The 12,321-nt window shown below is 50.4% G+C and overlaps 1 protein-coding gene across 5 annotated transcripts in view; it reads left to right on the top strand.

Annotated features, from left to right (window-relative positions):
• Nlrc5 (NLR family, CARD domain containing 5) overlaps nt 1-7,819 on the top strand; it is an 84,021-nt gene extending 76,202 nt beyond the window's left edge. For 4 of the 5 annotated variants that reach the window (XR_015643300.1, XM_087594041.1, NM_001447185.1 and 1 more), the window contains 10 exon segments: nt 1,372-1,455; nt 2,579-2,662; nt 2,911-2,994; nt 3,104-3,181; nt 3,855-3,938; nt 4,021-4,092; nt 4,329-4,412; nt 5,563-5,646; nt 6,010-6,093; nt 6,562-7,819. Coding sequence is in view for 3 of the 5 variants with exons in the window: in XM_087594041.1 (XP_087450167.1) it covers nt 1,372-1,455; nt 2,579-2,662; nt 2,911-2,994; nt 3,104-3,181; nt 3,855-3,938; nt 4,021-4,092; nt 4,329-4,412; nt 5,563-5,646; nt 6,010-6,093; nt 6,562-6,664 (841 nt within the window). In the remaining 2 variants the exon portion in view is untranslated. 5 annotated transcript variants of the gene reach the window in all.
• The last annotated feature ends 4,502 nt before the right edge of the window (nt 7,820-12,321 follow it).

Here is a 12,321-nt window from a genome sequence, read left to right as displayed (position 1 = left end):
CTCTTAGCTCATCTACAGGAGAACCGTGAGGGCTGGAGGGAGACATTAGGAAACCTTGGACCATGCAGAACCCTCCCATCTTTCCGTGGGCCTACTGCTCGGGTTTTCCCTGGGTACTCGCTGCTCACTCAGACTTCTAGAATCTTCCCAAAGTTTTATATGAGCAGTTAAAGACTCAGTGAGGCCATTCATTGGCTTATCTGTGTGGCCCCCAGGCCTTGGCCAGGGCTAGGGGTTGGTGGTTCTACAGAGTGGATCATCCTGCCTGTCACACTCGGTCTTGAGTCCCAGACACTCAGGCTGCTCCTTACCACATTCTTCCTCATTGTCTGAAAGAAGGGGATGGGTCCTCAATGTACAGAAGCCAGACCTGTCAGTACCATGTCTTCTGCCACTAGCAGCTCTCCTCAAACCCAGCCAGCTCCTTCCAGCTGTCTTCACCCCCTTCTCAGGTTAGAGAGGAGGACCCTGCTCAGAGCCGGCCCTTCAGGTGGATGGGCTCTTGCTAGGCTGCTGGTGGCCTTTGCTGGCTGAGGCTGTGTCATTTCAGCACTGACTATGTGTCCTTAAGAATCGTATCCCTAGGAAACCGAGGCGGTTGGCCCAAGTCCTGCTGCCACATTGCCATGCTGGCTTGGGCACACGCTTCGCCTCTCTAGGCTAAGTCTTCTTTCTGAGCTCTGATTTCCTGGGATTATGAGGATTAAATGAAATACTGCTTGGTGAGTGCTGTGAGCAGGGGCTGGCTACATTCACTTGGTAGAAGCCCTGGCTAATTACTGTCATTTGTTTCTCTTCAGTGCTCAGGCTAGGGACCTTGGGATCACCAACCAGTGGATAGGACCCTGGAAAGGGGTCCTGAAGTTCTATTTCTTTAGGTTCTTTTTCTGCTGCTGCTGCTTTCTCTTATGACCCTGAGTCAGTTCCCTTCCCCTCTGAGCCTCAGTGTTCCTTATCTGTAGAATGGACATGGCAGTGCACCCACGTTTCAAGATGGCCTCATCCCAGTCTTTGGCCCCTGTTTATGTGATCTCTGTTACTGCTTATCACCAGTCTAAGCATGTGATTAAGAACACAGAACCAGGGGCTGGGGATTTAGCTCAGTGGTAGAACGCTTACCTAGGAAGCGCAAGGCCCTGGGTTCAGTCCCCAGCTCCGAAAAAAAGAACCAAAAAAAAAAAAAAAAAAAAACACAGAACCACTGGCCGTTCGACTCAATAGTCCATGCACAATTTATGGGTACCATTTGCTTTTCGCACATGACATTGGAGGGCCGTGATTATGCTCAGGATAGAGGCCTCACGAGTCTGTCTAGACAGGGCCTCAGTCTGCACCCAGGCATGCAAATTTCATCTGGCCTCTTCTCTCTAGCCTCAGTCATTTGCCACTGGAAACCTCCTCTCTGGACTTGCTTGTTCAAGGATTAAGCAACATGACCCTGCTGCAGGACCTTTGGTGAGTAATCAGCCACCCATGGGGAAAAGAGAGAGCATCGCTGGTCATCTCTGTTGTTGGGATACCATCCAGAGAAACATTGGGCACCTCCACTGGAACCTGTGATTTCTCCCTCTGGGGACATCCCTGTCCCCTTTCAAGCTGGTGCCTGTTGTTCTTGACTCCTAGTACCACCAGCTTCCTGGATACAACAGTGACGTAACAGGGTAGGGTTGGAACCCCCTAGAAACCCTTCGTGTGCATAGAATTCTCTGTAGATTTGTGTTAAAATGATAATTAGGACTGTACAAGTCCAGATACCCAGATCCTATGTTTCCAGTGAGCACCACAGTGGAGGTGGTTTTGAGGGCCAGAGACCGAACTTTGTGAAGTGAGGGAGGGGCTGGACTTAATCTCACCTGTGATCTTACCTCCTGCCTACTTGACAAGAGAATGATGCCACACTCTCTTATGATGTGGTTTACCCCGAACACTAAATATTGTGACTAGAACAAATTCCAGTGGTGCCACAGGCATTTGTTTCTGTCAGAGGCCCAGCCTGACCCTGGCAGGGCCTGTGGTTTACACACTGGGGGGGGCATGGCACACAGAATCCAAAGTCAAGAGGCTTCAAGGAAGCTTACCACAAGAAGGGAAACTGTACCTTTGGGCAGTTTAGTTTACTTTTAGTTTAGCTTGGCTCTTGCCTCTCGTGTAGGCAAGACCATTCCAGGAGCAGAAAAGGAAGGCAGCAGTGATGATAATGAGGATGATGGTAGTGGTGATGGTGATGGTGGTGATGGTGGTGATGGTGGTGATGGTGGTGATGGTGATGATGGTGGTGGTGGTGATGGTGGTGATGGTGGTGTGGTGGTGGTGGTGATGGTGGTGATGGTGGTGATGGTGGTGATGGTGGTGGTGGTGATGGTGGTGATGGTGGTGATGGTGATGGTGGTGATGGTGGTGATGGTGGTGATGGTAATGGTGATGATGTAGAAAGCCCCCTATTTCAGTTCAGATGCCTTAACTGGGGAACCCGCTTGCCATCCCACCAGACTTTAACCAGGAGAAGTGTATGTAGGCTAGGTGAGATGGGAGATGGGAGACAGGCTAATAGTTCTTCATCTTTGCTTTTCTCCCCAAGTTTGAAGCACAGCCAGATTGGAGACGTGGGCACTCAGCACTTAGCTGCCATCTTGCCAAGGCTGCCAGGTCTCAGGAAACTAGAGTGAGTCTCAACCCCACTGAGAAGAGCCTGCAGAGACGCTATCATGTTTCTGGGGAACCCTGGCCCCTTTCCCAGGCCAGTACTGGTGAAGGGAAGGCTCTCCCAGTCTTGATGCCCAGAACTTGTGATCTCCTATGCCCTGTTCTCTGGGTCTTTGTCCTCCATCAGGAGGGAGGTGTGGCTGCATCTCTTATGCAAATGTGGGGGATGAGGGAAGAAAGAGGGTCCAATAAGCTCCCCTTCCATAGCCTCTCAGGGAACAGGATTGGCCCGGCTGGGGGAGTGCAGCTGGTCAAGTCTCTCACCCATTTCAAGAACTTGGAGGAGATCATGTGAGTATCCAGATGGGATTCCCCCAGCCCTCTTGCTCCTTCAGAACTGGGCAGAGTGGGATCCTGAGCAGGTGGGCCATGCTCAGCACTCTATCCTATCCTCTTCCAGACTGGGCAACAACACTCTGGGGGATCCCACAGCCCTGGAGCTGGCTCAGAGATTTCCCCCACAACTCAGGGTCCTGTGGTGAGTGTCCCCCTGACAACTTAGCATACAGAGCAGCAGAGAGGGGACCCAGGAGAAGTGGGATCCAAGCCAGCCATGGGTAGAGCAGCTTAGCCTGAGATTGGCATGGCCCACACCCCGCTGCCGCTTCACAGTCCCCAGATTAAGCTTAGTGTTGACCCTACCCCGTTGTCTCTGGGAGCCTCCGGCCAAGTTTCCACCCCTTCGGAACCTCATGTGTAAAAGAGGTCACCAACCCAAGTTGTCCTGCTTGAGAACAGGAATGAGTTCGAATGGTGTTTGAATGAAATGTCAGTGAAAGGTCATGTGCAAAAGCTACAAGGATCATGGCTCCGTCTTCTGCAAGTCAAGTTTGTGGCTTCCTGAGCCCCGTGCAGCCCTGGGTCTGGGTTTCTTGTGTGTACCATATTCTAGAAAGAGAGCTAAAACAAAAAACGGTGTGAAAAGCTCGACTCCCCAGTAGATGAAGAAGCCAAGCCTTGCACTTAGTGTCTCAGACCCATAAGTCAGGGACCTTGGCATCTACTGGGTTCTTTGTGGGCTGGCACAGGGTCAAAGGTTGGTTAAGGTTGCTGCTCTGGTCTGCGGCACAATTTCAAGAGTGTGAGGCTTAAGGAAGGCTCCCAAGCCCCAGAACTGGCCCCAGGCTCCTCTTACCTTGCTCTTTCAACAGCCTGACATCCAGCCATCTGGGTCCAGAGGGGGCCCTGTGCCTGGCCCAGGCCCTGGAGCAATGCCCACACATAGAAGAGGTCAGGTGAGGTGGGGTCCTTCCTGGGCTGAGGGACAGGTTGGAAGGGTCTGGGGCAGTTCTGACTGCTGTCTATCCTGCCCCATAGCTTGGCAGAGAATAACCTAGCTGGAGGTGTCCCACATTTCTCCAAGAGGCTCCCACTGCTTAAACAAATCAAGTAAGTGGCCTTCCCTGATTGCCTGGGGCCCTGGAGATAGAACTCTCTTCCAGGGATGCCTTGTTCCCAGGAGCGTCTCTGAAGAGATGGTACTGAGGGATGGGGGAAAGATAATTTTTAAGACCTGCCCCCTGGCCTTGGCCAGGTCACTCTGGTCCCTTCTGCTTTCATTATGGGGAAAGGGTACCTGACAGTTATGACCCCTGTCTCAGAGGACCACCCCTATTCCATCCCAGCCTGGTGTCCTGCAAGATTGAAGACCAAGCTGCCAAGCACCTTGCCACCAACCTCACGCTCTGCCCAGCCCTGGAAAAACTCTTGTGAGTTCTGGGGTGGGCCCTGGGTTGAGCAGAAAGGATGCCTGGGGCACCTGGCCCTGCCTACCGTGAGCTACTGCTGCCCCAGCCTCTCTGCCAATCTTCCCTTCTGGAGATGGGAAGCCCTTTCCTGCCTTATAATCTTATCCCATGGATTCCACGGAGACAGGGCAGAGCCAGTTTATCTGTGGGATGGGAAGGAAGATGGGCCACTTGGTCTGCAAAGGATTTTTGTCTTAGACCCTCCCTCTGAGGGGCTTATGGAACCTCTACCTGTAACTAGTTGTTCTAATGCAGAAGGCAGAAGCCAGTAGAAGCCACCCCTTACTGGCTGCGAGCCCTTTGGCCATCCCACTGCCTCAGACCTCACTGTCAAATCGTTAAACCTGACTGCTGGGGCTTGAGGCCCTGGGCATAGAGAAGAAGAAAATTCTAACTCCCCAAAGTACAGAGCACAGAGTGCAAGAGGATTTCTAGATTTTCGTCCTAAATAGTCTGGGGAGTTCTGTTTCTTTTCTGCCTTGGGGATAAAACCCAGAGCCTCAGATATGTCAGGCGAGTATTAGGCTATTGAACAAAACCCTCAGTCTTCAAGGTTCTTAATCCCCCTCCTTATGCCACAGGTCAGCACTGGCTGATCTTGAACCCTCCCTTTAGAACCAGCAAGCAGTGGCCCTCCCTTTTGAACCTTGGGGGAACAGAGCAAAGCACTGAGTACCCTAGGATGGATGGGCGCTGTATTCGCTCTCTTCATCGCTTCCCCTATGGAGTCCTTCACGTGGAGATTCCACGAACAGTAGAGACATACGCTTCCGTTGAAGATTAATTTCTCAAAGCAAAAACAATGTTGGGGGAGGCTTTTTAACTATGACACACGTTGTCACATGGAAATTAGACATTGTGCAAGGTGTTTTCTTGGTGTACATTGCGTCCTATTGTGGTTTCTGGGGAACACGGTGCTCAGGGATAGGGTGGGGGTGGATAGAGAGGAAAGAACCACCCGTACCCTGAGAATTCTCCAGGGGTAGGTACTCAAGCATCTGGCTGGGTAACATCTCTTGTACGTGGTACTGCTGGCACCTAGGGCTTCCTACTGCTCTCCTTTGACTCAGTGCCCTCCCACCTCTGAGCTTGCCCCTCCTCCACCTTGCAGGCTGTCCTGGAATCACCTTGGTGATGAGATGGCTGCTGAGTTGGCCCAGGTCCTGCCACAGATGGGGCAGCTGAAGAGAGTAGAGTACGACTATACCCTTGGGTGGGTGGGTGGGTGGGTGGGGTGTGCAGAAGGGACCCTCATCCTGAACAAGCCCAGAGGTCACTGCAATATTCCTGCCTCCTGGAAATCTGCCCAGTGTCTTGGAACACTGTCCCAAGCTGGTCCCAAGCCCCTGCCAAGCTTAGTTCGTCCCATGCTCGAGCCCTTTAGACTTTCTAGTGTTCCCACCAGGGGTCAGAGTTCTCTGCCCCATGCTGGTCATATGGGGAAGAGGTGGCCTTGTTTTGCCCGGGATGGGACATGGAGAAGGAATACCCCCACCCCCACCTCAAGCCTCACGCTTGCCTCTGTTTTCCTCTCCCTCGGCTACTGTCCACTGCGAAGCTTGGAGAAGAACCAGATCACAGCATGTGGAGCCCAACTCCTGGCTCAGGGGCTGGTCCATGGATCCTGCGTCCCAGTCATCCGGTAATGAAGGGCTGGGCCTTGTAGTGGAAGGCCACCCAGACCCCTCAATCTAAAGCAACCTCTTATGGGGAAAGGCAGAGCCTGGGTTGAGGGTTACCCAGAGGGACTTGGACTACTCCATCAGGAATTTGGCAGCCCGCAGACCTGGATCAAATCCCAGTTATAACATTCGCCGACTGCGTTAACTTTGCATCTGTAACTTTGTCTCTGAACCTCAACTTCCTTGTCTGTATGTACCTGGGAGGGTGGTGCAGACCTAAGGGACTGCATAGGGCAGAGTCTGGGACAGAGCTAGCTGACTCTCAGTGGGGAGGGGGTGTCATACCGAGATCGCTATACTGGCATGTCACCTTAACTGGGTGACATGATGTCTGCTTTAGGCCATGATCTCGGAGTCCTGTAGGTAGGTTAGGAACAGAGACAAGAGGATGAGGGAACAACTCTAGAGGTCCATCTCTTTGCCCACAGCCTCTGGAACAACCCTATTCCTGCCTGTGTGGCCCAGAGTCTGCAGAGCCAGGAACCCAGGCTGGACTTCTCCTTCTTTGAGCAGCAGCCCCAGACTCTTTGAGGAACCTGATGGACCTCTCAAGACAACCACGTCACCCACCAGGAGAGGGGGCTCAGAAGAACATCAATTGGGACAGCATCCTATGAATGCCCCAGGAGAGAAGAGCACATTTTTCCTGTCACAATCCTTAGGAGGCACATTCTTAGGGACTGAGAGCTTTGTATGACCAAAAGAGGATCATATATCATATATCATACATGACATGTGTTACCAAATGGGACATGGACATTATGAGAGCACTATGATGTCATATATACAGGAAAGGCTATGTATGGTGCACTCTGACCTCTCAACATGGGAAGGTTATACTCAGAATAGGTCAAATACAGTATTACCTGGAACTTCTGGCATGACACCTGGTCAGAACCCCTTAGCACTGTAATTAGCAGTGCACATGATCAGGAATCCACCTATGACATGATGTCCATATCACATGACACTCAGCTTGCCAGGGGACCACAGACAAGTCCAAGACCTAATTTATTACTAGTTAAAAAAAAACATGAAGTTAGGCTAATGGTACAGGCTATGCTACATGAACAACCTTTTAGCTGTTCGGGAAGCTGAGGCAGAAGGATTGTATGTTCAAGGCTAGCCTGGGTAATTTAGTAAGATTCTGTCTCAAAAGGTCAGAAAGGGCTGGGGATACGGCCCCGTGTTAGAGTGCTTCCTAGCATGTGTGAAGCCCTAACCTCAATGCTCATACCACTTTTAAAAAGTATTTAGAAGCCATTTCTGGAGGTGCCTTTTGTCTTGTGCTAGGAGGGGGTTAAGTATTGAGTGGCCCAATGGTCAGGGGTCTGGGATACGCTAAGGACTCAGCATGAAGTCCTCTCCTGCCAGAGCCTTAATTCTCCTTTCTGCTAATTGGGTTCTGAGGAATTCCAGCCCGGGCTTAAGAGCTAACCTGACCTAGGGCAGTTCATACTCACCTCTTCTTTCCCGGCTTAAGGGACAAAGTCAAGCCAAGGGTTTAGGGATAGGCACTTCCAGAAGAGTAGACAAGGCTACTAGGTCTACCCTACCCACTACCTCAGCAGGATTCAGAAACCACTTGAACCACGGTGTTTTGTTTTGTGACTTCCAAAAAGGGGGAGGATAGGCTCACTACATTCCGTGTCAAACAATCAATAAAGTGTATCTGGTGTCTGATAAGTTTCCTGCTTCTCTGAGGTGAGAAGTGTACCACCTGAGCGCTGGAAAACTGTGGAGATGGACGGAAGTGAACTATCGAGGACAAAGGATTAAAGTTCCCGGCCCGAGTGATCGCAGGCCGAGTGACTCACCTGTCGTACAAGGCTGCTGTCAAAACTCAGGTGGTGGGGTTGGGGATTTAGCTCAGTGGTAGAGCGCTTGCCTAGCAAGTGCAAGGCCCTGGGTTCAGTCCTCAGCTCAAAAAAAAAAAAAAAAACAACAACAAACAAACAAACAAACAAACAAAACCCAAAAGCCTCGGGTGATAGAAACGGCTTTGCTCGACTTACATAATACTTAAAACTCTCTTACGAAATGATCAGTATTTTTAATTTGGGAGCGTGTACATAAAAATCCTGACTCTGGCTTCCCCTGGAGCTACCTCAAAGCCAGGCATGGTAGCATATTCGTATAACCCCAGCTTCAGAACTTGGGCCATGTAGGGAGGAGAATGAAAGTTCAAGGTCTCTCTGTGACATTTCAAATTCCAGCCCGGCCTGGTCTATGAGAGACTCTATAGGGCGGGGTTAGAGGGAGCTAATTGAGCCCTCCCACTTGGTGGAACAAAGCTACTCTGATGGGGCCACACAGATGTGACCTTTAGCTGGGGCACACATCTCTCAGGCTGCTACAGTCCCTCCCCTATCGTCCTGACACCACATCAACTACCTTCCTTTGCTTTTTGCCTGCAAAAGGAGTGTGGCACATTTTGAACATGGCTGTGAATGTGACTTGGCCCCTTGCTATGTGCACCCATTCACACACACACACAAACACACACACACACACACACACACACACACACACACACACACACGTACAAGTTAACTGGTGAGAAAGAATAAGTTCTGATTATATTTTAATCTCCCTTTATCTTTCAGGGTTGAGTGTCATAAAGAGTGCAGAGATGGCCCAAGTGTCAGAATGACACCTCCTCCTCCTACCACCACATTGTGAAAAGCCAGGAGAATAGGGTGCAGTAATGGCCAGTGCCACTAGAGGGCAGGTTGGCCCACCAGTGATTTCCCAATAGACCTCACTAGGGAGGCCATCAATGGCTAGGTGCTTGGCATGTCAAAGCATACTTGTGGCTCACCAGGATGACTTGGCCCTGACCTTTTTTTGGCCCTCTGCATAGTCTCCAACATCCTGCTAAGCATGAGGAGAAAGTCCTCTAGCCAAGCGCCAAGCACCTAGCCATTGTACCAGGACACTCTTATCAGGTCAGAATAGGGGCACACTTGGTGCTATCCATTGTGAACACGGCCAGGAAGTTAGCAGGTAGAGGATCCAAGAGGTTTACCAAGAAATTCTGGGTCCAGTTCTGTTTCCCTTTTCTGGGAAATTGCCAGGTCCGCTAGCAGGAGTTGTTCTGACTCTTGTCTGACCCAGACTGAAGACAGAAATTAAAGTTAAATTTCAAAAAGAACCAAGCATGTCCACCAGACGTGCCAGACCTAGTGACACGCACAAAGTAGTCCCCGAGGACAAGGAGCCCAGAACACAGAGACAGCCTTTCCTTTGTAGCCCAGTGTTTTTTCATTAGGTTTTCTCTAACTCTGCCTAAGTTCTAAACGCTAAGAAACGAGTGACCCCAAAGCACACCACAGGCTGACTGGCAATTCAGAGCTGGCTAGACCCACCTCAAGTCGGTGTGCCAATTCCTTGTTCTTTTCCTTGAGAAACTTCCTTTCCTACCGCCTACCTGCCTGGGAACCTTGACGGGTTCTCACCTAAATAAAGCAAGTTGGGCCCAGTGTCATGGATGGCTTCCTCCGGGAGTAGACTCTGTTTAAAAATATGGAGAGAATCAAATGAAATCCAGTCACTGGCAGGCCAATGTGAGAGCCTTCTTCTGTAGGAGAGCCTTCTCGGTGGTATGGTGGTATGGTGGTAAGGATGTGGTCTGGCCTGGGAGCACCTAAGTCCTCCTGCAGGGTGGGAGACGTTCTTTGTTACTTGTTCATCTCTCCTAGGGGGTCGCACAGGACACCAGTGTCCATCTTCCTGAAGGGAACTGTAATTGTTTCTATCTTAGACCCGAAGCCTCTCTCCACTGCTTTGTCCCTTCTGTCCCCAGACACACACGTCTGCTGGAAGTCACTCTTCCGAGCCACCTTGGGGAATTGATAAAGAAGATCCCTGTAGGGCTGGAGAGATGGCTCAGCGGTTAAGAGCATCCGACTGCTCTTCCAGAGGTCCTGAGTTCAATTCCCAGCAACCACATGGTGGCTCACAACCATCTGTAAAGAGATCTGATGCCCTCTTCTGGTGTGTCTGAAGACAGCTACAGTGTACTTATATATAATAAATGAATAAATAAATCTTTAAAAAAAAAAAAGAAGCTCCCTATAAATGTCCAGTTATGAAAGCCTCTGTGTACCATGCCTGTAAGGGCTCCACTTCGGCAAGCCTGAGCCTCCCGAGATTGGCATTCTGCATTTCTAAGGAGCTGAAAGAGAACCTGGGGGTTCTCCTAGGCCAGGGTTTGAAGTAGCCTGTAGGTCTGGGTGTCCTGAAGACACCCCCCACATCCTCCCCCGGCCAAGTGAAACGTTCATGCATCCAGACAAAGAAGACCACATTCAGAGTTTACAGGAAAAACCACTCGGTGGTCAGCATGCTGATGATCACCGGGCGACTTAGGTCCCATGGATTGGTCACCAGTGGGTGGCCAGCCATCATCGACAGTGAAAGGAAGCCTTCCTTTGGTTATGGCCACACCACCCTGAACACTCCTGATCCCACAGGGCTTGAGGAAGCTTTCCCTGTGAAGGGCAGCCCAGCTGTGGTCTGAACCCAGTCAAAAACTGCCTTCACTGAGCCCGCATGATCTCGGACCTATGAGACAAGCTTTGGGGCACTGGCATACACATGATAATCCTAACTCCCTCTGTCCCTTCCCCTCACACACACCTGAGGCCAGCCACGTCCTGGCAGCTGTATGCTCCGGATATCTTTGGCTTACAAACACAGGGAAGGGCACAGGCCACCGGGGTTACTCTGAGCAGTTTGGCCAGGCAACCAGCACCAGGGGGATGAACCCCAGAAGCATGTGCTGAGTTACATGTGCCCCACATGGGCCTTTTAAGGGGTTCAGGCTTTCAACTGTACAGAAAATTCTCTAGATTCTCAAGACACGGGAAGGTTCACTTTCACTGCCTGGTCTTACATCTGGCATTCAGTGCATGACACTAACCTGGGACGAACACTTGACCTGTGTCTCCTGACCTCTGCCCCTGGCTGTAAGGCAGCTTCATGAAGCTATGACTATGATGGTTTATATGTGCTCGGCCCAGGGAATGGCACTTTTTGGAGGTATGGCCCTGTTGGAATAGGCGTGTCACTGTGGGTGTGAGCTTTAAGACCCTCATCCTAGCTGCCTGGAAGCCAGTCTCTCACTAGCAGCCTTCAGATGAAGATGTAGAACTCTCAGCTCTGCCTGCACCATGCCTGTCTGGACGCTGCCATGCTCCTGCCTTGATGATAATGGACTGAACCTCTGAACCTGTAAACCAATTAAATATTGTCCTTTATAAGAGTCGCCTTGGTCATGATGTCTGTTCACAGCAGTGAAGCCCTAAGACAATAGCCAACATGTCTGATGCTTGCCCTTTAAAGTACGTACATCCTCTAGGTTTATGTAGAGTTACACAACTGTTAGTCAACTCCTCATCACTGTGACGAAACACTTCAGCCCTGAAAAGGAGGATTTCCTCTGAGTTGTAGTTTGGGCTCACGGTATGGAGGGCTCCGTTGCTACTGGACATTCAGAAAGGCAGAATATCACACCTCATGATGTTGAAGGAACAGAGAGGCGGTGGTGAAGTCCTTGTACAAAGGGAGATGACACCCTCAGGGGCGTGATCGGGTGACCTTCCTCTGACCAGGTCACAGCTCCTAAAGTTCCCAGCACTTCCCAACAGTGAAAATGATTTACAGAGTAAAACTTCAACACATGAGCCTTTCAGGACATTCTAGACCCAAATCATAACTGCATTCTAATTTTGAAACCTTTTTTCCCCATCCCTCCAAGAAACCCTGTATCGAAGAGAACCACATCCATTTTCCCTCCCAGGCCTCTGTGGCTGCATCTCTCCTGGACATTTCTAAAAATGGAATTATTCAGTAAGCCTTTTATGACGGGCTGCCTTTGAGACCATCCCTACTTTAATGTGCCAGTACTTTCTCTGGGTGAGTAATATTCCACTGTGTGGATTGTGCACGGGACTTTCCCTTACAAACAGTTGATTTTGGCTCTAGTGAACTATGTTGCAAGAATGTTTGTTAAATTACAAACATTCATGCTCAACTTTTTTTTCTTTTTTTTTTGGTTCTTTTTTTCGGAGCTGGGGACCGCATGCTCAACTTTTTGCACGAATATACGTCTTCATTTCTCTTGGGTAGGTACCAGGAATGGAATTGCTGTGACACCTGATCTTAGTACTCCGCCCTCCCCATCA

The sequence above is a fragment of the Rattus norvegicus genome, chromosome 19 (genome assembly GCF_021556685.1).
Source record: "Rattus norvegicus strain SHRSP/BbbUtx chromosome 19, alternate assembly SHRSP_T2T, whole genome shotgun sequence".
Lineage (NCBI taxonomy): Eukaryota > Metazoa > Chordata > Mammalia > Rodentia > Muridae > Rattus > Rattus norvegicus.
The sequence above is the reverse complement of the archived record's forward strand: the minus strand, read 5'-3'. Positions and strand labels throughout refer to the sequence as shown.